At 43.8% G+C, this 25,999-nt stretch overlaps 2 protein-coding genes across 4 annotated transcripts in view; both read right to left on the bottom strand.

Moving 5' to 3' along the window:
- Nucleotides 1-740: 740 nt before the first annotated feature.
- LOC118943837 (octopamine receptor 1-like) lies at nucleotides 741-10,974 on the bottom strand. The gene is made up of 6 exons (XM_036959917.1): nucleotides 10,608-10,974; nucleotides 7,121-7,281; nucleotides 4,728-4,843; nucleotides 4,109-4,231; nucleotides 2,400-3,618; nucleotides 741-1,100 (listed from the first exon to the last, which is right to left on the bottom strand). Exons 1-6 carry the CDS (start codon nucleotides 10,777-10,779, stop codon nucleotides 741-743), a joined length of 2,151 nt encoding a protein of 716 aa, XP_036815812.1. The 5' UTR covers nucleotides 10,780-10,974.
- A 193-nt stretch (nucleotides 10,975-11,167) lies between these two features.
- tarbp1 (TAR (HIV-1) RNA binding protein 1) overlaps nucleotides 11,168-25,999 on the bottom strand; it is a 38,943-nt gene continuing 24,111 nt past the window's right edge. For all 3 annotated transcript variants that reach the window (XM_036960914.1, XM_036960913.1, XM_036960915.1), the window contains 7 exons: nucleotides 25,197-25,393; nucleotides 24,254-24,335; nucleotides 23,903-24,074; nucleotides 23,424-23,609; nucleotides 14,785-14,909; nucleotides 14,262-14,398; nucleotides 11,168-12,107 (listed from right to left, as the gene is read on the bottom strand). In XM_036960914.1, coding sequence (XP_036816809.1) covers nucleotides 11,939-12,107; nucleotides 14,262-14,398; nucleotides 14,785-14,909; nucleotides 23,424-23,609; nucleotides 23,903-24,074; nucleotides 24,254-24,335; nucleotides 25,197-25,393 — 1,068 coding nt within the window. In that variant the 3' untranslated portion in view covers nucleotides 11,168-11,938. The remainder of the gene's footprint in view (nucleotides 12,108-14,261; nucleotides 14,399-14,784; nucleotides 14,910-23,423; nucleotides 23,610-23,902; nucleotides 24,075-24,253; nucleotides 24,336-25,196; nucleotides 25,394-25,999) is intronic.

Genomic DNA, 25,999 nt, shown 5'->3' on the forward strand with positions numbered 1-25,999 from the left:
GACCTGGTCTGGACTTTCCACCGTAGTAGCACCGACGGAAACCCATAAACACCTCCCCGAGCACTTTCGTGACCACCCCGTGAGAGCCCTCTGTTGCCACGAAATAGTGGGGTCATGACAAGCCAACCAGGGTAAACCCAGCACCATGGGAAACGCAGGAGAATCAATAAGGAAGAGGCTGCATAACCATGCCCAGTAGAGCGGTGGCCTCCCTAATTAGCCCTGACCCTAATGGTCGACTATCTAGGGAAGGGCATGTCCACAGGAACAATGGGAATCCCTAAACTATGGGCAAATGATCTATCAATAAAATTCCCAGCTGCGCCTGAATCTACGAGTGCCTTATGCTGGGAATGCGGGGGGAAAAATCCGGAAAATTAATCAACAAAAACATGTGAGCAACAGGGGGCTCTGGGTGAGCCTGGTGCTGACTCACCTGGGATGACACGATAGTGCCCTGCCTGCTGCCTCGACTCCTAGAGGAACCTCCCCAGCACCGACCGGCAGTGTGCCCTCTGCGACCACAGATGGTGCTTGGAACGGCCCCTCCTCCGATCGCCCTAAGTGCAGCACCTCCCAGCTTCATGGGTGTTGCAGCGGTGGTGCTGGGGAATGGAACCAACAGACCCCGATCTGGACGTCCGCGGCTGGCCAGCAGGTTATCCAACCGGATGGACATGTCCACCAGCTGGTCAAAGGTGAGTGTGGTGTCCCTGCAGGCCAACTCCCTACGGACGTCCTCACGCAAAGTGGCGGGTGAACTCCTCAAATTGGTCCAACACCGCTTCTCCTTCCCCCCAAACGACGTTGGCCCACGCCAGGGCTTTCCCTGAGATGCAGGAGACCAGGGTGGACACGCTCTCGGCCCGAGGGAGCCGGGTGAATGGTTGCCAGGTAAAGCCCCAGCTGGAGTAGGAACACCTGACATCCCGAAGCCGTCCCATCATACTCCCTCGGAAGAGCGAGCCGGATCCCACTGGGACCAGGTGAAGGAGGGTTGGGTAGTGGTGCCATTGGTGGTGTCGGCGGAGGCGTTGGAGGCACTCCTCTTCTCTCCCAGCAATCCATCGTCTGCAGGGCGCGATCCATGCCAGGTGTAGCTGGTGTATGCAGTCAGGAGCAGGAGAGCAGAGAACTGGGAGCAACGTAACTTTACTCAGAATAATGAATGGTGCAAGGTAAAACACTACACTTGCCCAAATACAAACACACGAACATCAATGTTTACGCACGTGCAAGAAACAGCACCCGTCAAAATAACCAGTCACCGACATTACCGAACATGATATAAAACAATCCCGCACAACGCCATGGGGGAAACAGAGGGTTAAATACATGAACAATAATTAGGGGAATGAAAAACAGGTGTGTAGAAACAAAGACAAAACAAATGGAAAATGAAAAGTGGTTCGGCGATGGCTAGTAGACCGGCGACGCCTACCTCCGAGCACCGCCCGGACAAGGAGAGGAACCCACTTCGGCTGAAGTCGTGACATAGACAGTATAACGGATTTAATTTACAAAGGAACTAGACAGTATAACATATTTAATTTACAAAGGAACTAGACAGTATAATAGATTTAATTTACAAAGGAACTAGACAGTATAACAGATGTAATTTACAAAGGAACTAGACAGTATAACATATTTAATTTACAAAGGAACTAGACAGTATAACAGATGTAATTTACAAAGGAACTAGACAGTATAACAGATGTAATTTACACAGGGGAGCGCAGCTGCTTGTCAAGAAGCCACACTCATGTTAGAAGTTCAGCTCCCTGAAACAATTATTTTCAAATAAAAAACGAATTTAACCAAAAAAAGGGGAATTTCTATCATCCTAATGGAGGTGTAGATTACATATCACATTCCAGTGTTTCTAATGAAGGTGTAGATTACATCTCACATTCCAGTGTTTCTATTGGCGGTGTAGATTACATCTCACATTCCAGTGTTTCTAATGAAGGTGTAGATTACATCTCACATTCCAGTGTTTCTAATGAAGTTGTAGATTACATCTCACATTCCACTATTCAAACTTGTAAACAAGACTGTATAGGATTTCTGTTAATCAGACTCTGTGCAGCCAATGGCAATGTCTGCTATAGGTATAATGCCGGCAGCCACTTGTGGATTTGACAGCTCTAACGCAGTTCTGCCTCTGACACCATCAAAACAACTGCTATGCTGATGTCGGCTAAAGCGGATCTGATTGGATCGAGCCGTTAGTCTTCTGTTTTACCCCATGTCCTCTGAGGTTGGAGCGCGGGGCAAGTCATAGTACAGCACTCCTGGAGACGTTTCATTCGGGGTTAAGTGCCTTGATCAACGACAGATGGATGGTTCATAAAGATCTTAATCCGCTCCGACTAGCATACATCATGCTCTACCCTCACTGTGATCTGTCCATAGAAGAAGGTTGCCTGTCTGTCTCTGGTGGCTGCAGAGAACGGCACACTGCTGCCCTCTGCTGTCCTGGTGGGGACCTGCAGGCACTCCAACCTCCTGTTTGAACTCCTCTCCCCACCTCCTCCAACCGAGTCCTGCCACGGGGGGCAGGAGGAGGTGGAGGAAGAGGCGGAGCTACCAGGGCGGAACACACCACACACATGCTCCCTGGAGCTGTCCGAGAAGTTGGAGTCGACTGTGAAGACGGAAGAGCAGTAGGCCCGTCTCAGCCCCTCTCCTACAGGTGTGTTGTGGATGTTAGACCCAGGTCCAGAATATACTAGGCCAGGATGGGGGCGGGGCCACTGGGGTCGGGGATGGACGGAAGTCAGAGTACATGGGTCACATGGTTCACTGCTCCTCCCCTCCTCTCCCTCCCCCCTAGTCTCGCCTCCCCCACTCCCCACCACGTTCCCCCCAAGACGCACTCTGATCTTCTGCTTCAGGCACCGCAGAGCCCCCTGGAACCTCTGACTGAGCAGAGCATACAGCAGAGGATTGATGTCTGAGTTCAACAGAACCAACCAATAGGAGAAGGTAACCGCTGAGGGCGGAACTAAGGAGGACTTACACGATAGGGCGGTCTCCGTGGCCTGGACTAGCGCAATGCCTATATATGGAGTCCAACACAAGAAGAAGGCAGCGATAACCAGGAAGAGACGTACAACCCCGTGGTGATGGAGGTGATTGGAGTTGGAGTTCTGGTGGGGCGGATGGGGGTGGCCATGGGGGGCGTGTTGGGCCAGGAAGGAGAACAGTCTCCGGGATGCAGCATTGGAGCTGGAGGTAGAGTCTGGGTGGTTGGAGGTCTGTGGAGCTCCAGCAGTATGATCTGACCCTGAAGGAAACTCATCCCCAACCTCTCCATGGGTCTCCGATACAAACCGCCCACTCATATGATACACCAGCCTGGAGGTGGAAGGACCGTGGGCACCTAGACACCTCGGACTAGTCCGCTCAGAAGTACTCTCGGTCGGGAAGGAGGAGCTCGGCATCCCAGTGTTTCTCTGGAGCTGGTCCTCCAGGTTGTGGATCCTCCTGGCGTGGCTCCGGGCTACACGGACGATGATGACGTAACAGAAGAGGATTACTGCAGCAGGCATGAGGAAGGACAGGGCAGCCATGAAGGCTGTGTAGCTGGGACTGCTCTTCCAGTTCACCGCACAGCTGAAATAATAGTACATGGTGATAGTTTACATTAGTGACCTTATTACTGTAACATGTCCTGGAAGTACTGCACAGTGTAACAAGTATTGGAAGTACTGCACAGTGTAACAAGTATTGGAAGTACTGCACAGTGTAACAAGTGTTGGAAGTACTGCACAGTGTAACAAGTATTGGAAGTACTGCACAGTGTAACAAGTATTGGAAGTACTGCACAGTGTAACAAGTGTTGGAAGTACTGCACAGTGTAACAAGTATTGGAAGTACTGCACAGTGTAACAAGTATTGGAAATTATCACTGTTACGCAACACTGTAAGAATGAGTAATAGCAATTATTGATACATTGTACTCACGGAAAATATTACACATTAATAAGGGCAATGCAGCCTTTTATCTAAAGCAAACGTACATTTTAGTGCTGACATTCCATACATTTTGAGACCACACATTGTTAGTATATCTGACCCCAGCGGGAATGGAACCTACACCAACCTGTACATGGGAGCCATGTAGGACACAGTGCTCCAGCCCAGCAGAGGAGGACAGCTGGTGACCAGGGCCTGGAGCCAGATCCACAGCACCACAGCACACTTCCTCCATAGGGTACAGTGGGAACTGGAATAATAATCAAAATAACTAGAATAGTTCCATTTTCTGAAGGAAATGCCTGTGCTTTAACTGTTTCTAATCTAGATCTATAGTCTAATGAGATGTCCTAGGTTTAGATCGGATTGGTCTATAGTCTAATGAGATGTCCTAGGTTTAAATCTGATTGGTCTAGATCTATAGTCTAATGAGATGTCCTAGGTTAAAAACAGATTGGTCTAGATCTATAGTCTAATGAGATGTCCTAGGTTAAAAACTGATTGGCCTAGATTTAAAGTCTAATGAGATGTCCTAGGTTTAGATCTAATTGGTCTAGATCTATAGTCTAATGAGATGTCCTAGGTTTAGATCTGATTGGTCTAGATCCTAAGTTAGTAGTACAGTACCTTCAGAAAGTATTCACACCCCCTGGGAATACTTTCTGAAGGCACTGTATCATTTGTCTAGATCTATTTTAGTTGGGTCAAATGTATAGTCTTGTAGTTGGTCAGGATCATTGAATTACCTGTAGCGCAGACAGTCCATGATAGAGTGGTAGCGGTCCAGGGCGATGGCTGCCAGGGTCAGGACTGAGGCTGTACAGTAGACTGAGGAGGTGTACCCCACATATAGACACAGGTCCTAGCAGACAGAAGGTAGGGAGAAACAGATGAACCAGTCCAGTCACTGTTATGGGGCACATTTCTCACACACAGACAATCAAATAAACATTTGAAAAACATACTAGTGTTATGGAAGGGGCAGCCACTGACAACCCTGCTCCAGGAGAGTTACCTGCCTGACAACCCTAATCCAAGAGAGTTACCCACCTGACAACCCTAATCGAAGAGAGTTACCCGCCTGACAACCCTGCTCCAGGAGAGTTACCCGCCTGACAACCCTGCTCCAAGAGAGTTACCCGCCTGACAACCCTAATCCAGGAGAGTTACCCACCTGACAACCCTGCTCCAGGAGAGTTACCCACCTGATAACCCTGCTCCAGGAGAGTTACCCACCTGACAACCCTGCTCCAGGAGAGTTACCCACCTGACAACCCTGCTCCAGGAGAGTTACCCACCTGACAACCCTGCTCCAGGAGAGTTACCCACCTGACAACCCTGCTCCAGGAGAGCTACCCGCCTGATAACCCTGCTCCAGGAGAGCTACCCGCCTGATAACCCTGCTCCAGGAGAGTTACCCACCTGACAACCCTGCTCCAGGAGAGTTACCCGCCTGACAACCCTAATCCAGGAGAGTTACCCACCTAACAACCCTGCTCCAGGAGAGTTACCCACCTGACAACCCTGCTCCTGGAGAGTTACCCACCTGACAACCCTGCTCCAGGAGAGTTACCCACCTGACAACCCTGCTCCAGGAGAGTTACCCACCTGACAACCCTGCTCCTGGAGAGTTACCCACCTGACAACCCTGCTCCAGGAGAGTTACCCACCTGACAACCCTGCTCCAGGAGAGTTACCCACCTGACAACCCTGCTCCAGGAGAGTTACCCACCTGACAACCCTACTCCAGGAGAGTTACCCACCTGACAACCCTGCTCCAGGAGAGTTACCCACCTGACAACCCTGCTCCAGGAGAGTTACCCGCCTGACAACCCAGTAGCTCTCCATTAGGAGGGTTGGCCTCCCCTGGGTTATGGTACACCCCTGGGTTATGGTCCACCCCTGGGTTGTGTCCACCCCTAGGTTATGGTACACCCATGGGTTATGATACACCCCTGGGTTAGGGTACACCCCTGGGTTATGGTACACCCCTGGGTTATGGTACACCCCTGGGTTATGATACGCCCCTGGGTTAGGGTACACCCCTGGGTTAGGGTACACCCCTGGGTTATGGTACACCTCTGGGTTATGGTCCACCCCTGGGTTATGATACACCCCTGGGTTAGGGTACACCCCTGGGTTATGGTACACCCCTGGGTTATGGTACACCTCTGGGTTAGGGTCCACTCCTGGGTTATGGTACACCCCTGGGTTATGGTTCACCCCTGGGTTATGGTACACCCCTGGGTTATGGTTCACCCCTGGGTTATGGTACACCCCTGGGTTATGGTACACCCCTGGGTTATGGTACACCTCTGGGTTATGGTCCACTCCTGGGTTATGGTACACCCCTGGGTTATGGTTCACCCCTGGGTTATGGTACACCCCTGGGTTATGGTACACCCCTGGGTTATGGTACACCCCTGGGTTATGGTTCACCCCTGGGTTATGGTACACCCCTGGGTTACCCTGGGTACACCCCTCCTGTCTCAGCCTCCAGTATTTATGCTGCAGTAGTTTATGTGTCGGGGGGCTAGGGTCAGTTTGTTATATCTGGAGTACTTCTCCTGTCCTATTCGGTGTCCTGTGTGAATTTAAGAGTGCTCTCTCTAATTCTCTCTTTCTCTCTCTCAGAGGACCTGAGCCCTAGGACCATGCCTCAGGACTACCTGACATGATGACTCCTTGCTGTCCCCAGTCCACCTGGCCGTGCTGCTGCTCCAGTTTCAACTGTTCTGTCTTATTATTATTCGACCATGCTGGTCATTTATGAACATTTGAACATCTTGGCCATGTTCTGTTATAATCTCCACCCGGCACAGCCAGAAGAGGACTGGCCACCCCACATAGCCTGGTTCCTCTCTAGGTTTCTTCCTAGGTTTTGGCCTTTCTAGGGAGTTTTTCCTAGCCACCGTGTTTCTACACCTGCATTGCTTGCTGTTTGGGGTTTTAGGCTGGGTTTCTGTACAGCACTTTGAGATATCAGCTGATGTACGAAGGGCTATATAAATACATTTGATTTGATTTGTTATGGTACCTACAGATTAACTATATGACTGCTTAGAGGCACTATAACATCAATGACACTCACACACACTCTCACACACACAGATGAATAGAAGCCCCAGATCAGCCTTACAGTACAGTCGACCCATCCGTTGTTCATGATGGAGAGAGCTATGAAGGGCATGACCCCAACCCCGACCAACAGGTCACTGATGGCCAGGTTCATAATGAGCACTGATGTCACACAGTGGAAGGTCTTGGTGGCCGCCACTATCACAATCACCAGGATGTTACCTACAGACACACACACATAATATGACAGCATTAGAGTCACATGGATCTTTACCTTCCATTAAAGGGGCCTATCTGCAGTTGCTATAGTCATTTTTGGATGTATAAATGAACCGTGTGAACAGAAATTTTTGGATGTATAAATTAACAGTGTGGACTCGAGTCACATTACCTGGACTCGAGTTTGACTCCAGTCAGAAATGTGATGATTTGAGGCTAGACGTTGAGCCTCAAGACTAGGACTAGGACTTGAGACTGATGAAGTGAAATTATCTGGCCAGGTTTTGGAACATTTTGTCACTTATTTTGTGGCACAGAGTCTTGGCGGAATTCTCTCCACGCAGCCAGACACTGTAGCTTGCAAAAAAACGTGCAAGAGATTGAGTAGTGAAACGCACACTCGGCCCTCTGATTGGACCAGCAAACTGTCAGTCAACAGAGGTCGGATGAGCTGGTGGTTTTTAAAGTTGGGGTGGGTCACAGAAGGTTTTTGGGGGTCAGAGTGTGAAACTGAATGGATTAAAACAATTATAATAATAGAAATGATTACATTATTTTATATGTATAACTAAGCCTATTCGATCTGGTCACCAACAGGGGCCTAAGACATTACACCAAATTCCTTTCTCAAAAACATAACATGGAAAAGATGAGTGTATTGACTGATGACCGATGACCAGTCTGCAGCATCAACCGCCCCACACTTATCCAGATAAGTGACCAAAAATCACTTGTTTCATCCTCTCTGGTTTTTCCTGGTAAAAACAGAGTAGTCTATGTTGATATTATCTATATACAGCTCAGAAATCTGTTACAGAGCATCTTTGCCAGAACAACAGGCTACCAGGCAATTTCATTAGAACATTTTCATATTTCAGTGAGGCCTAGTTTGGGTGAGTTAATTAGGCTATATATACAGTACCTCAGTTCTACGTATTGGCTATATGTCATAAGATAGCTGTAACATCACACTGCCTTCAATACTTATGGGATGAAACTGTGGGTGTACTTATGGGTGTCAAACTGTATGCGTTATTTGCTTGACAGAAATGGTAGCAGAAGGTGAATGTTGAACTGCTGTTGCCTACATATCCAGATGAGGCCTCGTGCCATTTTGCGCCAAAACACTGTCGGTGTGTTCGAAGCGTTATGATGCTGCTTGCTCTGGACTCTAGAGAAGTGACATGATATCCCTAATTGATATTGACATAAATTACTTTCAGCTCAAAATGCAGGTGTAAAACGCAGTTTATTTCTGTATCTTGTGTTTTGAAAATACATAACCGTTTATGGCTGTATGAATTCTTATTTATATGTCAATGACAGGCTATATCTGCTCAGATTGTGTTCGCGTGTGCATGTGCGGGAGTTCGCGAGCGTTGAACACTCCGGTCAAAACGTTTAGGAAACAATGATCTAGCGAACAGATTGTTGATTTGCTGTACAACTATGGGATCGGGTGCCGGCAAAACGTCAAATTGTAGAGAGAGAGGATTGCCATAAATAAATATTTACAGCTCCAAAATAATATGAACTGTTAGCTTTACAAGCTCACCAGCAATGGGCATCAAGCAACACAATCACTAGCATAGGCCCACTGGTCTTTTGCTATGTCGAAATGGATTCAAATGGATCATTTACTTATGAAGCTTGCATTTAGAATATGTTGTTCAAATTCATTATTACATCATCAAAATGTGTTGTAGACAAAATAATGAAAAGAGCTGTCTGGTAGCCTCAATAAATAGACATATTTGTAGTTGAAGTCATTGCATGTATCGATGTTTTATTTTACTTGACTTGAGACTTGACTTGCTCTTACAATGCACGACCTGGACTTGACTCCAGACTCGACCAGTTCTATTTGTGACTGGACTTGAGACATGGACCTCATGACTTGAGACTTGCTTGTGACTCGAATAATAGTGATTCAGTCCCACCTCTGTAAATGAATGATACCAGTAACTGCCAAAATAAAGGAAACCAGCATAAAGCATCTTCATAGGGCGCTGGGCCACCACGCGCCTTCAGAACAGCTTGACATAGATTCTACAATTGTTTGGAACTTTATTGGAGGGTTGAAACACCACTCTTCCACGAGAAATGCCATAATGTGGTGTTTTGTTGTTGATGATGGTGGAAAACTCCAGAATCTCACATAAGTGTTCAGTTGGGTTGGGATCTGGTGACTGACTGGCTGACTGACACACCCACAACTGAGATCTCTTCTAGCCATGGTAGGCAAAATAATGGGCAACTGGGCATTTTTTTTATACATGACCCTAAGCATGATGGGATGATAATTGCTTAATGAACTCAGGAACCACTCCTGGGTTGAAGCACCTGCTTTCAATATACACTTTGTATCCCTCATTTACTCAAGTGTTTCCTTTATATTGGCAGTTATCTGTATGTATCCATTGATTCTTGAAGAATATAACTTATGCCTCGTGAGCTTAGTTCAACTGTCGTACCTCATCAGAACCCAAAATATAAACTTGTTTTACACCAATGTTTGTAAACAAAGTAAATGTAAAGACACTATATAGCCTCAACATGGTTAAAACTATATTTTTTATCTCCTAGATGGTCAGTCCTTGCATCCATAGCTACGTCCATGAATTTGAGAGTGGTTATATGTCTTCAGCCCCAACTGTCAGCTTTGTAGAGGAACGGGGGCAGGGAAAACGCTTGGTTGTTGTTTCAACTGCTGATTGCCGCTTTAATTTATACAGCAAGTTTCAGAGTAGGCCTCCTGTAGAGGTCTCAAAGCATTCTTCTAAGAAAAGCCATTGCTACAAATTCCATTGAAAGAATAAGGCAACATCAAAAACAATATTTCGATGCTTGTGGTGCTTTAATCACAGACATGGCCAGTGTCTTTCTAAAAGAAAGCACATCACACAGAGAGACATCTGCCACCAATGTATAGCAGCACCCAGCGGGGATTTGTACAGCATTCATCACGCTAGCGTTTCCCCTTGATTATTTTACACAGGCATAAAAGGCTCTCCAAATCAGTGTTCAGAGCATCTGTAATCAGTGTTCAGAGCATCTGTAATCAGTGTTCAGAGTCTTTTTAATCAGGGTTTAGGACCTCTTAAACCCCACATGTATAATTAAAACCATTATAGGAGCCCAATGTATTGAAGGCAGAGGGGAACATAGTGGGCGTCTAATGCTACAATGAAGATAACGCATATAACTGGAAGTCAGTGAAAACTGAAAAGTGATTCACTTTTTCGAAATGATTAAGTATATTTTCATGAGCTTTATGAAAATAAAAGGTTTTCCTTGCAGTTGCGCATCTGCGTTATGATGACACACACCTGTGACTGCGCCGAGACACATCAACACCATCAGGACCTCCAGAACCAGTTTAGTTCGGGGGGACAAGTTGAGCCGAGCCTCCGCCATCGATGTCGCATTCCGGACTGAAATCCGCATCTCATCCGGGAAAGGGGCACTTGTATCCAGCCAAGCGCCACCTAGCTGCTCCATAGCCTACTCTCCTTTTTTGATGCTATTTAACCAAGTTTAAACTTTTTGTTGATACTGGTTGGAAATAGTTTTGGGCGCCAAATATCCATAGGCCATTAATTCTACACAGGGTAAACGACATACATTTTAGTAATCTTGTAAATACGTTTCCTTCTCATTATCCATTGTTGCTATCCTCTACCAGTCTAATGTCTCCGCCGCACCGCTCAGTGGCTCGTTCACCTGCGCAACGTTATTCTTGGTGAAAGTTGGGCGTGGCGCACGGCACCTTTCGATAAACTACTGTGAGCTTGTGTTCTTTCTGCGCTATGAACGGCTCCGTGAGAAATAACATGGTTTGGTAAGAAAAACATAAATCAACCAAATGTGTGTGATAAGAAAAACAGAGTTCTTACGAAATAATTGTTTTATTTGTTTAATTAAAAAGATGCATTACTTTCCAACAATTTCTCCACTCCAAAAAAAGCATTGTTCAATATTTAATACCACACAGAAAAAACAGAGACTCGGGGAAAATCAAGTGTCTGCTGCTTTACTGGGAAAGCACTTGGAAACATGACCCTGTCCAAACGACAAACGCATTGGAATATTCTAATGTAATATCGAGCCACGGCTAAAGCGGAATACCCTCCAATGGATCTGAGATGGGTTCTAGGTCTAATAACAAGTCACTACTTGTAAGACTAACATCCATTCTCTAGATCTATGGCCCATTGGATGGTTAAGGCTGCATTTTAAAATGGGTTAAAGGTACAGTTGTGGGGGCTGTAGGTACAGTTGTCGGTAGGTACAGATATAGGATCAGCGTCCCCTTCTAACCTTAACCATTAGTGGGGAAAGGCCCCATGTAGCTCAGTTGGTAGAGTGTGGTGCTTGTAACACCAGAGTTGTGGGTTCGATTCCCATGGGGGACCAGTATGAACATGCATGTACTCACTACTGTAAGTTTCTCTGGATAAAAGCATCTGCTTAATGACTACAATGTAAAGGGGCAACTTAACCCTACTCCGCAGCGGGGGCAGTAGGGGGTAGGTACTGGTGGGTTTACCCCCACACTAGGGCCATGTTCATTAGTGCACGCAATGGAAAACATTTAAAAAACGTTTTACAACAGAGTGAAAACGTTTGTTTCTTATCATCCAGGTCATCTCTCCCTATTTCAGTCTGACTTCACTCCAGTAGTGGGCAGGTACTGGCGGGTGTACTCCCACACCAGCAGGGCGGCGCTCACGTGTACGTTGAGGGAACGGATGACACCTTGCTGAGGGATCTCCACACACACATCCAGCAGCTGGAGCAGGTTAGCTGGGATACCCTCACGCTCATTACTAAAGTAGGGTGGGGGGGAGGAGGGAGGGGAGAGAGAAAGTATGAATAAAAAGGAGAATAACTAGACAGGTGAAATATGGAACACAGTGCTAGGAGACGAGATAGGATGTTGGTCCATAGAAATTTAAAGGACTGGAACACTGGACATTCCCATTAAAGTCAATGTCATTCTATTTCTATAGCGTAAGGTCAAAGTTCATTTAGATCCGTGTTAGATCCACATATATATAGATCCACGCGACTGAAATTTAAAGGTCATTTCCAATTGAGCTGACAATGTGGTCTCCACAAATGCGGGAGCAATGCCTTTAATAGGTCCATAGTCGAAAAGGGGCGATGGGGTTGAATCCCGGCCTTAGTCACTGATCTACAGAACATTCACCCTGGCCTGCTGTGAACAATATGACAGAGACAGGTACAGATATGGTTGTAATGGGTTACATTAGACAAACACCATGCTGTGCTGGAACAGAGCAGACCACAGGTGGAGGGTTCACTGACTAATGGCTGTGTGTGTGTGTGTGTGTGTGTGTTGACAGAGTGCGAGATACACTTTGCCTTGTTGTGTTCATTACAAATAGCAGCTCTCCTCGGCCCTCTCAGCTTAAACAAACCCTGTATGTTTGACTGAGCTCAACCACCCCACCCAGGAATGATCAACCTCCAGTAACAAACCAATAACAGACGCCGTTTGGAGACGGTACACACAGTAGAGAAAAAACGTGTATTACTGACCGATGTGTGTCTTTTGATCAAACATCAGTCTGTAGCTTGTGTGTGTGTGTGTGTGTGTGTGTGTGTGTGTGTGTGTGTGTGTGTGTGTGTGATATATATATATATATATATATATTATATATATATATATATATAATATATATATATATATTATATATATATATATATAACACACACACACACACACACACTTGAAGTCGGAAGTTTACATACACTTATCTACTTTGTGCACAAGTAACTTTTCCAACAATTATTTACAGACAGATTATTTCACTGTATCACAATTCCAGTGGGTCAGAAGTTTATATACACTAAGTTGACTGTGCCTTTAAACAGCTTGGTAAATTCCAGAAAAAGCTTCTGATAGGCTAATTGACATCATTTGAGTCAATTGGAGGTGTACCTGTGGATGTATTTCAAGGCCTACCTTCAAACTCAGTGCCTCTTTGCTTGACATCATGGGAAAATCAAAAGAAATCAGCCAAGACCTCAGAATGTGTGTGCGTGCGTGTGCGTGTGTGTGTGTGTGTGTGTATATACATATACAGTGGGGAGAACAAGTATTTATTACACTGCCGATTTTGCAGGTTTTCTACTTACAAAGTATGTAGAGGTCTGTAATTTTAGGTACACTTCAACTGTGAGAGAGGGAATCTAAAACAAATCTAAAACAAAAATCCAGGAAATCACATTGTATGATTTTTAAGTAATTCATTTTCATTTTATTGCATGACATAAGTATTTCATACATCAGAAAAGCAGAACTTAATATTTGGTACAGAAAGCTTTGTTTGCAATTACAGAGATCATACGTTTCCTGAAGTTCTTGACCAGGTTTGGTCTCTCACAGTTGAAGTGTACATGTGATAAAAATTACAGACCTCTACATGCTTTGTAAGTAGGAAAACCTGCAAAATCGGCAGTGTATCAAATACTTGTTCTCCCCACTGTATATACATACATACATACATACATTTGTGCATGTGATGCATGGCTGGAGCGTGTGTTCCCTGTTCTTCCCTCCACAGAGCACCCATTAGAGACCAGCATGCCTGGGCACGTCTCCTCACTACAGCAGGAAGCAGATCTGTGTGCCTGCCTGATCGGGGCCCAGGGGAACACTCACTCCATTACTGAGATTCCATTAAAGAGCTTTGTCAGCTTCCTCCCTGACCCGTGAGACAGTCCCGGCCATGGCTGTGTATGTACACGTGTGTTAATACAGTCAAGTCAATGAATTGATGTGCAATAATTATGTCATGCATTGATTGTTCATTTGTGTGGTTTGTCTGTTAGTGAATAATTGCATTTCATGTCATGGCTTTTGTTGAAGCAGAAAATACTTCCAATATGACACAAAGTTATATACAACTGGGCATGACAATGTGCTCTGCTGTCCTACAGGAGAGTGGTTTTACCCCAGCAGTAACAGAGTCTTCTCAGGGAACTTGTAGTCCTTTAGACTCTGACTATTGGCTGTCTGCTCCACTCCCACAATGCAGTAGCCCTCTCTCTTCTTCAGCTGCAAGAAGTCAGCTAGTTCTACGGGCTTCACCTGGTAGAGACACAAATATATGATGTTAACATAACACGTTTTTAACTGGCTAAAAAGTCAGCTGAACACAGTAGAGTGAATGAACTTGGTGAGCATCTCAATATCCTAGAGTGTTCAGCTGTCCTCCTTCCTCTACATCTGCACTGAAAAACTACAGCACTGGAGACTTTAGGTCAATGGTGTCCAAATCATTCCATGGAGGGACAAGTTTTTTTTTTTTCCTGCCAATTAAAACCTAGACAAACAGGGGAGGGGAGTTCCTTACTAATTAGTGACCTTAATTCATCAATCAAGTACAAGGGAGGAGCGAAAACCTGCAGACACTCAACCCTCTGTGGAATGATCTCGACACCTGTGGTTAAGGCCACTAAAGTGTTGTTACCTACCTCCAGTAGGGGGAGCCATAGCTCAGAGGAGACACTCAGGGCCTGGAAGTGTTTATCACTGACGTGGCGAAGACTGTCCAATACCAGAGCACTGGCCCCAAAGATCTCACACGTCCTACACAGACCTTCACACACACACACACACACACAGACAGAGCGATCGAGAGAGACAAAGAGAGAAAGACAATGAGAGAGACAAAGAGAGAGGAGACAGAGAGAGAGAGTGAAAGTGTTTATCACTGACTTGTCAAAGGCTGTCCAACACATATTACACTGAACAAAATAATAAATGCAACATGTAAAGTGTTGGTCCCATGTTTCATGAGCTGAAATAAGATGCCAGACATTTTCCATACGCACAAATAACTTATTTGTCTCAAATTTTGAGCACAAATATGTTTACATCCCTGTTAGTGAGCATTTCTCCTTTACCAAGATAATCCATCCACCTGACAGGTGTGGCAAATCAAGAAGCTGGTTAAACAGCATGATCATTACACAAGTGCACCTTGTGCTGGGGACAATAAAAGGCCACTCTAAAATGTGCAGTTTTGTCACACAATGCCACAGATGTCTCAAGTTTTGAGAGAGCGTGCAATTGGTATACTGACTGCAGGAATGTCCAGAAGAACTGTTGCCAGATAATTTAATGTGCATTTCTCTACCATAAGCCAACTCCAACATCATTTTTGAGAGTTTGGCAGTACATCCAACTGGCCTCACAACCGCAGACCACGTGTAACCAAGTCAAACCAGGACCTCCAATATCCGGCTTCTTCACCTGCGGGATCGTCTGAGACCAGCCACCCGGACAGCTGATGAAACTGTGGGTTTACACAACCAAATAATTGCTGCACAAACTGTCAGAAACCGCCTCAGGGAAGCTCATCTGCATGCTCGTCATCCTCATCATGGTCTTGATCTGATTGCAGTTCGTGATCGAAGCCATTTTTTGGAGTTTTCTTTTAAGGTATTTGTGACCAACAGATGCATATCTATATTCCCAGCCATGTGAAATACATAGAATAGGGCCTAATTCATTTATTTCAATTGACTAATTTCCTTATACGACCTGTAACTCAGTACAATCTTTGAAATTGTTGCATGTTGCGTTTATATTTTAGTTCAGTGTTTAATGGTCGATATGGTAGATCTACAGGCCACTGGCCCCAAAGAGCTCACATGTCCTACACACACATGTATGTACACATTAACAAACAATTACACAACCACTATTTACATGTTTCAGATATTTGTATGCTACAGGTTTAAGGTGATATTTTCTTCAGACAGAGCATGGAATTTGTTTTATTTTATTTAAAGGCCCAGTGCAGTCAAAATTCTATTTTTCCTGTGTTTTGTATCACCTGACAAAACTAACACTGTAAAAGTGTGAAAACATTTGCTGTTTGAAAATATAATCTACAAAGGACTTTCTAATCAGCAGGTTTTGCATTGGTAGAGTTTAAGCTTAATGAGTTAATAGACCAATAACAAACCTCTCTGCCAATAACAGCTGGTTTTTAGTTTCCCCCTCCCCACTCCCAGTCCTATAACAATTATTGCTTGATATTTTTTTGTTGCTAAAAAGCTATTTTTGTCAATTTTAATGGAAAACTATTTTATAAGGTACTTAATTGTTCCCCAGAAATGATTTGACTGATATAAAAATGGCTGCATTAAGCCTTTAAACTACTACACAGCCCGGCAGACAGACAAACATGCACACACACACACACACACACACAGAAATATAAATCAAACAAAAACACAATGATTTACACAATCATTATTTAAATGTTTCAATTATTCTGAATGCTACAGGTATAGAGCAATATTTTATTTATGCAAAATAGCCCAGATCAGCACATAAAATACTGTAAAAGTCATATTTTGCAGGGTGGTTTAATGACGTGTGTAATAAGGATGTGATTATTTAACCAGATACTCCTCAGCTTTTTGATTCTGTGGGATGTACAAGTTGCAGCCTTAGGAACACACATTTAAATCTAACACTGTGATAGCCACCCTGTATAAAATATAATATTGTTGAAAATCCACCTTAAAAATATCCACCTTTACTCAAAGACCATGTGACTGCATTAAAGCCAACCACAGTCCACAGATCACACCCATTTTAAGACTGAAAGTAACTCTTACAGCGGGAAAGGCTACTTCACAGCACTTCTCTCATGTCTTTCTTTTGTTGATTTGGACATTCATTAATTGTCTGTTAGGAGTGGAACTAACTGAGACTGGGAGAGGAACGCAAATTCACAACGTGACGTTTGGACAATAAAAAGGGAAACTGGCTAGACATTTCCTGTAGTAAATGGATTACACCTGACAACACATACCAGAGGATATTATTTTTTCACGTTTTGAGGCTATACCGTGTTTGTTTACAATTACGATGTTAACAAATGTTGCCATAAAGCAAGCTTATATTCTGGGTTCTGATGGGGTACGACAGTTGAACTAAGCTCATTAGGTATTTTTCAATTATATTCTTCTAGAATCAATGGCTTAGCAAGAACATTACTGCTTTATAAGTCCAAAAGTGGATGTAGCCACTGCAGATTGCGCCTTTGGAGTGAAAATGGCCACATCAAAAGATCAAGATGTCGATAACTGTGAAACTAGCACTCCTGAACAGTCAAATCCTCTGCTACCCCAGTTGTCACAACTTGATGAGCTCTCAAACGTAATTGAAAGGGCAGAACCTAGTGAACAGGAATTGAAGACTTTAGTTTCACTTCTTCTGTCTCTTGGTGATAATATCGAACGCGATTTAAAACAACAGAACTTAATGATAGATAGGCTTAAAGTCATACATACCAAAATCATGGACAAACTTAGTCCTGGTGAAAAGGATGGTAGTAGTTTCATCACTGGAACAATAAGACAGTTCTACAACAAGGCACTGGATTCAGTAGGAACAATCATCACTAAACTGGCCAAAGAGATTGGAGTCAACTATTCAGAGTCAAATATGTGTCTCCAAAAAGAGTTTGGCCTTAAAACCGATTGTCCAAAGGAATGTTTGAATTGCAACCATATAAAGAGCTCAATGTCCTGGATTCAGGTTGAACCCTCCGTGTCTACAGAGGATGAGACCACCGTCTACACACTTGACTCTTCTGCAGCAGGGCATTACGAGTGCATCTTATCAGGGCTGCGGTGGGTATGTGAGAGCAAAGTCAGTCTGCGATACCAGTTCAGCTCCTGGGAGCCTCACAGGGCCACTCTGAACAGCATGCGGTTTGAAGAAGGAGGTCCATTACTGGACATCACAATGATTTTTGGCAAACTAGAGGAAATTAGTCTGCCACACTTTGTCTGTATAGATCCAGACTACCCACAATCCTCCTTGAGAGAAGCCATGAAGGTTCTACATGTGAAAGACAACAGAGTGCTTGTGGAAGAAGTGGATGAGGTGACGGGGTTCCACGCCAAACTGCTTCGTCCCTCCTTCTCTGGCAGGGGTTTGGTACTGAGACGTCGGTTGCATTGGAGAGTGCACTGTGACCTTCTGATCTTTAGGTCCACCAGAGCACTCCTCACCTTACACACATATCTGATCCAATGTGATCCTTCTCTAGCACGGGAGGTGGAGGCACAGGAGAAGTCCTATGGATTCGTAAGACTTCCAAAGCCAAAGCCGGAGAAGTCCCAGCGGAAGGGGAGTCGCTTCACCCTCAAGACCTCGTGTCAATCCTCGATTACGCCAGAAAAGATCAAGCTAAGAAGCACCAGGCCAAACTACTTTGAAGTGTACATAAAGGACCCTGCGATGGACTTTGAGATGGAGTTGATAAGTGAGAAGGGAGAATCTGCATGGAAAGCTGAAATACGAACAGAGGAATACAGAGATGATTCATACACAAGAGACATTGAGTTTGTTGATGAATTCAGACCACAGATCATTCAGAGAGTCAATAATGTGTTTGCCATAGCAGATATTCTCTTCACAAAGGGCATGATCGGTGAAGAGATCAATGCAAATATCAGCGCTGCACCGACACGCCAGGCCAAGATGAGAGTGATATACGAGGCACTGAATTCAGGTGGACCACACGTCAAAGCTGCATTCTTTACTGCACTCAAAGAAAAGGAACCCTTTCTAGTCAAAGACTTGGCTCAATAATACCTTATCGCTCAATCTCTAACACACCTCTACGAGACCATTATGCCTAGACACTTTATTGAGCATGTTCTCCTTCAGTCCAGCAGGACAGAGGCAAGAGGAGGAGTGATGAGGAGAACTATGAAAGAAGAGACTTTTCAGGTGTCAAGAATAGCAATCCAAGGCCCAGTTCTCTGTGACATTTTAGTGACAGAGGGCATGGGTAGGAAGGCCCCACCAGCATACACACACACATACACTCATGAAGAGGTTTCACTTTCACTCACACATGGAGCACAAAGAAGAATGAACGTTGAGAGAGAATTGACATTGATTACAGAAAAGAAGACACATTTGAAATGAACTGGGACTGGAATTCTTTAAAATAATAATTAACGGGTAAATATGTTAAAAGGTTGAAAACATTGGGAAATATACAGTGGAAGATATTAAAGGGTTGAACACATTGGGAAATATACAGTGGAAGATATTAAAGGGTTGAACACATTGGGAAATATACAGTGGAAGATATTAAAGGGTTGAACACATTGGGAAATATACAGTGGAAGATATTAAAGGGTTGAACACATTGGGAAATATACAGTGGAAGATATTAAAGGGTTGAACACATTGGGAAATATACAGTGGAAGATATTAAAGGGTTGAACACATTGGGAAATATACAGTGGAAGATATTAAAGGGTTGAAAACATTGGGAAATATACAGTGGAAGATATTAAAGGGTTGAAAACATTGGGAAATATACAGTGGAAGATATTAAAGGGTTGAACACATTGGGAAATATACAGTGGAAGATATTAAAGGGTTGAAAACATTGGGAAATATACAGTGGAAGATATTAAAGGGTTGAAAACATTGGGAAATATACAGTGGAAGATATTAAAGGGTTGAAAACATTGGGAAATATACAGTGGAAGATATTAAAGGGTTGAAAACATTGGGAAATATACAGTGGAAGATATTAAAGGGTTGAAAACATTGGGAAATATACAGTGGAAGATATTAAAGGGTTGAACACATTGGGAAATATACAGTGGAAGATATTAAAGGGTTGAAAACATTGGGAAATATACAGTGGAAGATATTAAAGGGTTGAAAACATTGGGAAATATACAGTGGAAGATATTAAAGGGTTGAAAACATTGGGAAATATACAGTGGAAGATATTAAAGGGTTGAAAACATTGGGAAATATACAGTGGAAGATATTAAAAGGTTGAAAACATTGGGAAATATACAGTGGAAGATATTAAAAGGTTGAAAACATTGGGAAATATACAGTGGAAGATATTAAAAGGTTGAAAACATTGGGAAATATACAGTGGAAGATATTAAAGGGTTGAAAACATTGGGAAATATACAGTGGAAGATATTAAAGGGTTGAAAACATTGGGAAATATACAGTGGAAGATATCAAAAGGGTTGAAAACATTGGGAAATATACAGTGGAAGATATTAAAGGGTTGAAAACATTGGGAAATATACAGTGGAAGATATTAAAGGGTTGAACACATTGGGAAATATACAGTGGAAGATATTAAAGGGTTGAAAACATTGGGAAATATACAGTGGAAGATATTAAAGGGTTGAACACATTGGGAAATATACAGTGGAAGATATTAAAGGGTTGAACACATTGGGAAATATACAGTGGAAGATATTAAAGGGTTGAAAACATTGGGAAATATACAGTGGAAGATATTAAAGGGTTGAACACATTGGGAAATATACAGTGGAAGATATTAAAGGGTTGAAAACATTGGGAAATATACAGTGGAAGATATTAAAGGGTTGAACACATTGGGAAATATACAGTGGAAGATATTAAAGGGTTGAAAACATTGGGAAATATACAGTGGAAGATATTAAAAGGTTGAAAACATTGGGAAATATACAGTGGAAGATATTAAAAGGTTGAAAACATTGGGAAATATACAGTGGAAGATATTAAAAGGTTGAAAACATTGGGAAATATACAGTGGAAGATATTAAAAGGTTGAAAACATTGGGAAATATACAGTGGAAGATATTAAAAGGTTGAAAACATTGGGAAATATACAGTGGAAGATATTAAAAGGTTGAAAACATTGGGAAATATACAGTGGAAGATATCAAAAGGTGATTAAAGAAATGCAGTAAAATGGTTAAGAATGTTATAATGATGGTTGTTTTTAAGGTACAGTATATCTGGAACATGTTTAAGAGTCTAGGAGGAGGTTGATATTGACATGGTGTAATGATGAAATGTTATGTTTAAATGAGGAAATGTTTAAAATGTTGGATGTTTAAGATGTAGGTTGGAGTAAGATTAGAATTGAGTGGAATGAGAAAGGTTAATGTCTAGAAATGAATGTTTTAAAAGTGAATGATAATGTAGTATCCTAAGGGTGCTAGCTGGACTAGCTCCCCAGGTCAGAACAGCCAGGAGGAGGCAGGAAGAGGTACGCGTGCGGTTGAGGCAGACATCCTGTCTAGGCAAGAGAAGAATCCCCTTCTGAGAAATGGCCGCATTACAGTAGGTGTTAACCACTGAATGCGTGCGTCATCGGGGCAGATCTTTAACCACCGTGAGTCAGCAGAATACGAGGAGTGAAAGAGGCAGGATTTTTGGGAGAGGTACAACTCTCTTTGAGCTTGCTAGAAGAACCTGTCTTCAGCTGGAGGAAGATTTTGCTAAATCTTTTTAGCTTAAAATGCATCGATATTTATTCTTAGTGTTTAAGTAGAAATCTAGGGGGAACACTTAAGGTTACCTCATTGATAGGAGTGTTAAAGTAGTTAAACACCGACTGAAGGACTGATCATCCCGAGGGGGGAAGACAAACGGTTTATAAATTGTAAGAAATGTTTTTTCTTGTTATTAAATACTGTGCTTCTCATAAAATTGTAAAAGGACAAACAATATATTACTGGCACCCTAATAATGGTTTAGTTAAGGGCGCTGGAGGCATCTATGACTCTAATCCAGGGTTAATTTTCACTTATCGATTTGTGATATTTCTTTGTGATTGATTGATCTGGGATTTTTATGTATTCTTCTAGAATTTTGAATAAACTAGCTTTATTGTTCTGACACCCTGTGTTATCAAAGAGTCATACAAATGCATGTCGTTTTACTCTAGGTTTCTGAAATTGACTTGATTAATCGAGGATCTCTAGCAAATTTTCTTGGCTAACTAGTCCATTGGGAACCCTAGACCCGAACTATAGGTACGGAGTGCATTGATAGGAGTCGTAAAATGGGTGTCTGGGCTAAACCAACCCAGAGGAGTGAGTCCCACTCATAGTGTGCTGAAGTTGAAGCTCTGGCCTGGACGATCCTGAGAAGGCGCTGGGGGTTTATAAATTAGGAGTGAGGGAGCATAGGCACTCGTCTTCTAGGATAGCCCACTTTACTCTAAGGCCTTTACTGTTGAGGAACAGTCCCTAGCCGTATACTAGCTCAGTGGTAAAGCAGAGCGGCATCTATCAGATCTGTAGGGATTAATGAGGAGGAATAATCGACCTACCATTGGGTAGGCAGGGGCGAGTTGAATTGTTAATCCTGCAGAGGTGGTATTCTAGCTTTTACACACGGTTAGAAACCTAGAACATAAAACAGTGTTTGTATGGTCCTAAAATGGTTCTCACGTTAAACGTCAACTTTGGCCACGAAAATTCTCAATTTTCAAACAGAAATGGGGTATGCCTTTGGTGGTTCATCGATGACGATGATACATTACTCCCACTCGCCAGAAAAAGTAACTATTGACTCCTGAGTTTAAAAAAATCTTAACTAGACAGTAGCTAGCCAGTTTGCTAGCATCATTTAATAGCCTAATGGTAGTAGCTAGTACTACTAACTAGTAGCTAGGCCATAATTGAAAATAAGAATTTGTTCTTAACTGACTTGCCTAGTTAAATGAAGATAAAAAAATACAAATTTGAATATTGGTTGATAAAATAGGTTTTCTCCTGTATAAACTCATTTAAATCAACATGAGGCTTACATAAACAGACAGCAGGCAGCGCAGCAATACGGCAGCCCAGTGGGGAACATGAGTCTGTTATGATGCAGTCCTAGTGCTCCTTAGACAAACTCTGATTAGGACTGATTAGTTTATGTAGTGCTGCCTGCTGCTGTCTGTTTGCATGGCAACGCTTAGCAACACCAAGTATATTGGGTAGCTAATGGAAAATAATACAATACAATACAATATAGCTAGATAGAAATGGCTGTGGGTTCATATGTGACCGACTGGATTCCAACCAGGGTCTCCTGAACACTACATGACTGTGTTAGCTCCTTGAGCTCAAGCCTGGGGAGCTAACACAAGTCTTCAGGTCTCAAGCAAGGTTACTCATCATGTGAACATGGTTCATCATTCCACCTCCGTTACACATGGAACCCAGAGAGATCAGCAGATGAAGGTTACAACATTCATCCTGTACCAAGTTGTTCAGCATTGACTGACCTGTATAAATAGAGGTTAAATAGAAAATAAATAACTAACCTCCCAGGTTGGTGGGCTTGTCTATGAGCGAGGCAACCACCAGGAGGGCACTGTGCAGCTTGCCCAGGCGTGCTGCTCTCTGCTGGGGCACAAGACCCAGCTCTGGCTCCTGTTCCTGGATCCCCAACCTCCAGGGGGTCATCTTCTTCTGGACCTCGGCCCAGCGCTCCTCACCATCCTGATCCCCTAACAAACAACAACACTGAGGCATCTTCAACAGGGCTTCCTGGAGGGCCAGAACACTTCTGGTTCTTTTCCTTCATTATAAAATTAGGGACCTGGCCAATCAATTTCATGAATTGATCATTTAACTACCAGGTAGAAAGGAGAACCAGCAGTACTTCAGACCAATAGTTGAATAGCTGTGATCTCCACTTTAACCAGAGTAGCTGTCTGTTGGGTACAGTCTCTGCTGCCATCTAGTGGTGATACCCTTTTCAGTTCAAGACAACTTCCTTTATCCCCTCAGGGGAATGTACCTTTATCCTGCTGGATCCAGTCTCCAGGCTGAATCTGGCTCAGGTCAGGGACAGGGTTCCTCAACGGGAGAGATGCACTCTGGGAGAAGTCCACCAACTTCTCAAACTTCCAGGGCGGAATCCACTCGTCCTCAAACACCTCTGATAGGCTGGGGAATGTGTAGAATATGGTCTGGCAGGGAGAGACGGGGGGAAACAGGACAGTTTACACACGTCGTCTCTCCTCAATCGACACTCGGTACATTCGTTTTTTAGAGACCCAACGCAATTAGGTCAAATTACAATGAATCAAGAGATTTTAAAAGATTTAAAAACAAATTCACACAATCAATCAACAATACAGTGTCTTACTTCCACACTATAGTCTCTAACAGGATGAAAGCCACCAAAGAAGAAGTGGTCCTGGATCCTGCTCCAGTTCTTATTGGCATTTCTGTACAGAGATATACAGTAGTTATACGAGTCCAATAATGTATTTATTTAAGTTAGTTAAGTTAGTTAAGAACAAATTCTTATTTACAATGGCGGCCTACCCTGGCCAAACCCAGACTACGCTGGGCCAATTGTGCACCGCCCTATGGGACTCCCAATCACAGCAGGATGTGATCTAGCCTGGATTCGAACCAGGTACTGCAGTGATGCCTCTGGCACTGAGATACAATGTCTTAGACCACTGCGCCACTCGGGAGCCCAATAACAATTTCCAATGGAGCTGAGATAACCAAGTGTGGTTCCTCCTTCACTAATAATAACAGGTAGCCTGGTGGTTAGAGCGTTGGACTAGATCGAATCAATGAGCTGACAAGGTCAAAATATGTGGTTCCTCCTTCACTAATAATAACAGGTAGCCTAGTGGTTAGAGCGTTGGACTAGATCGAATCAATGAGCTGACAAGGTCAAAATATGTGGTTCCTCCTTCACTAATAACAACAGGTAGCCTAGTGGTTAGAGCGTTGGACTAGTAACCGAAAGGTTGTTAGATCGAATCAATGAGCTGACAAGGTCAAAATATGTGGTTCTGCCCCTGAACAAGGCAGTTAACCCACTGTTCCTAGGCTGTCATTGAAAATAAGAATTTGTTCTTAACTGACTTGCCTGGTTAAATTTTTAAAAAGCTTACTTCCAGTAATATATGCCATTTAGCAGTCACTTTTATCCAAAGAGACTTACAGTCATGTGTGTATACATGTTATGAATAGTGTACAGATGTACAGTGACTGTATGAATTTTAGAATGAGATTCCTGCGGCAACCTTGGCAACATAATAATCCTAGTTCACATGTAACTCACTCACCCAGTACTCTGCATAGCCTCAGCCTGGTGCAGACAGGCCTTAACGACGGTGGCCAGCCCCCCGAGCCCATCCGCTCCCCCGGGCCCCTCCAGACCCCACACCCTCTTCAGGGCCAGCAGGGCGTACAGACGAACACTGAAGTTATGGCTGAAACACCACTGGAGAATAACATCCAGGGCCTTACGCCACTGTACTGCCTGGTGGGGGGTACAGACAGAGAGATGGAGAGAGAGAGAGAGAGAGACGGAGAGAGAAATACAGACAGAGAGATGGAGAGGTAGAGAGAGAGAGAGACGGACAGAGAGATACAGACAGATGGAGAGGTAGAGAGAGAGAGATGGAGAGAGATAGAGAGAGAGAGAGAGATGGAGAGAGAGAGAGAGATGGAGAGACGGAGAGAGAGAGATGGACAGAGAGATACAGACAGATGGAGAGGTAGAGAGAGACGGAGAGATGGAGAGGTAGAGAGAGAGACGGAGAGAGAGATACAGACAGAGAGATGGAGAGGTAGAGAGAGAGACGGAGAGAGAGATACAGACAGAGAGATGGAGAGATGGAGAGAGAGAGACGGACAGAGAAATACAGACAGAGAGAGAGAGGTAGAGAGAGACGGAGAGATGGAGAGGTAGAGAGAGACGGAGAGAGAAATACAGACAGAGAGATGGAGAGGTAGAGAGAGACAGAGAGATGGAGAGGTAGAGAGAGACGGAGAGAGAAATACAGACAGAGAGAGAGAGGTAGAGAGAGACGGAGAGATTGAGAGGTAGAGAGAGACGGAGAGAGAAATACAGACAGAGAGAGAG

The sequence above is a fragment of the Oncorhynchus mykiss genome, chromosome 23, assembly GCF_013265735.2.
Source record: "Oncorhynchus mykiss isolate Arlee chromosome 23, USDA_OmykA_1.1, whole genome shotgun sequence".
NCBI classification, from domain to species: domain Eukaryota; kingdom Metazoa; phylum Chordata; class Actinopteri; order Salmoniformes; family Salmonidae; genus Oncorhynchus; species Oncorhynchus mykiss.

What these genes read in the sequence shown, in the direction of transcription:
- LOC118943837 (XM_036959917.1), bottom strand. Translation starts at nt 10,779, where the DNA reads ATGGAGCAGCTAGGTGGCGCTTGGCTGGATACAAGTGCCCCTTTCCCG. An exon ending in ACGGATGGGTCGACTGTACT is followed by an intron (nt 4,844 to 7,120) that starts GTAAGGCTGATC and finishes TCTGTCTGCTAG; the next exon opens with GACCTGTGTCTATATGTGGG. An exon ending in TCTTCTATGGACAGATCACA is followed by an intron (nt 1,101 to 2,399) that starts GTGAGGGTAGAG and finishes TGCATACACCAG; the next exon opens with CTACACCTGGCATGGATCGC.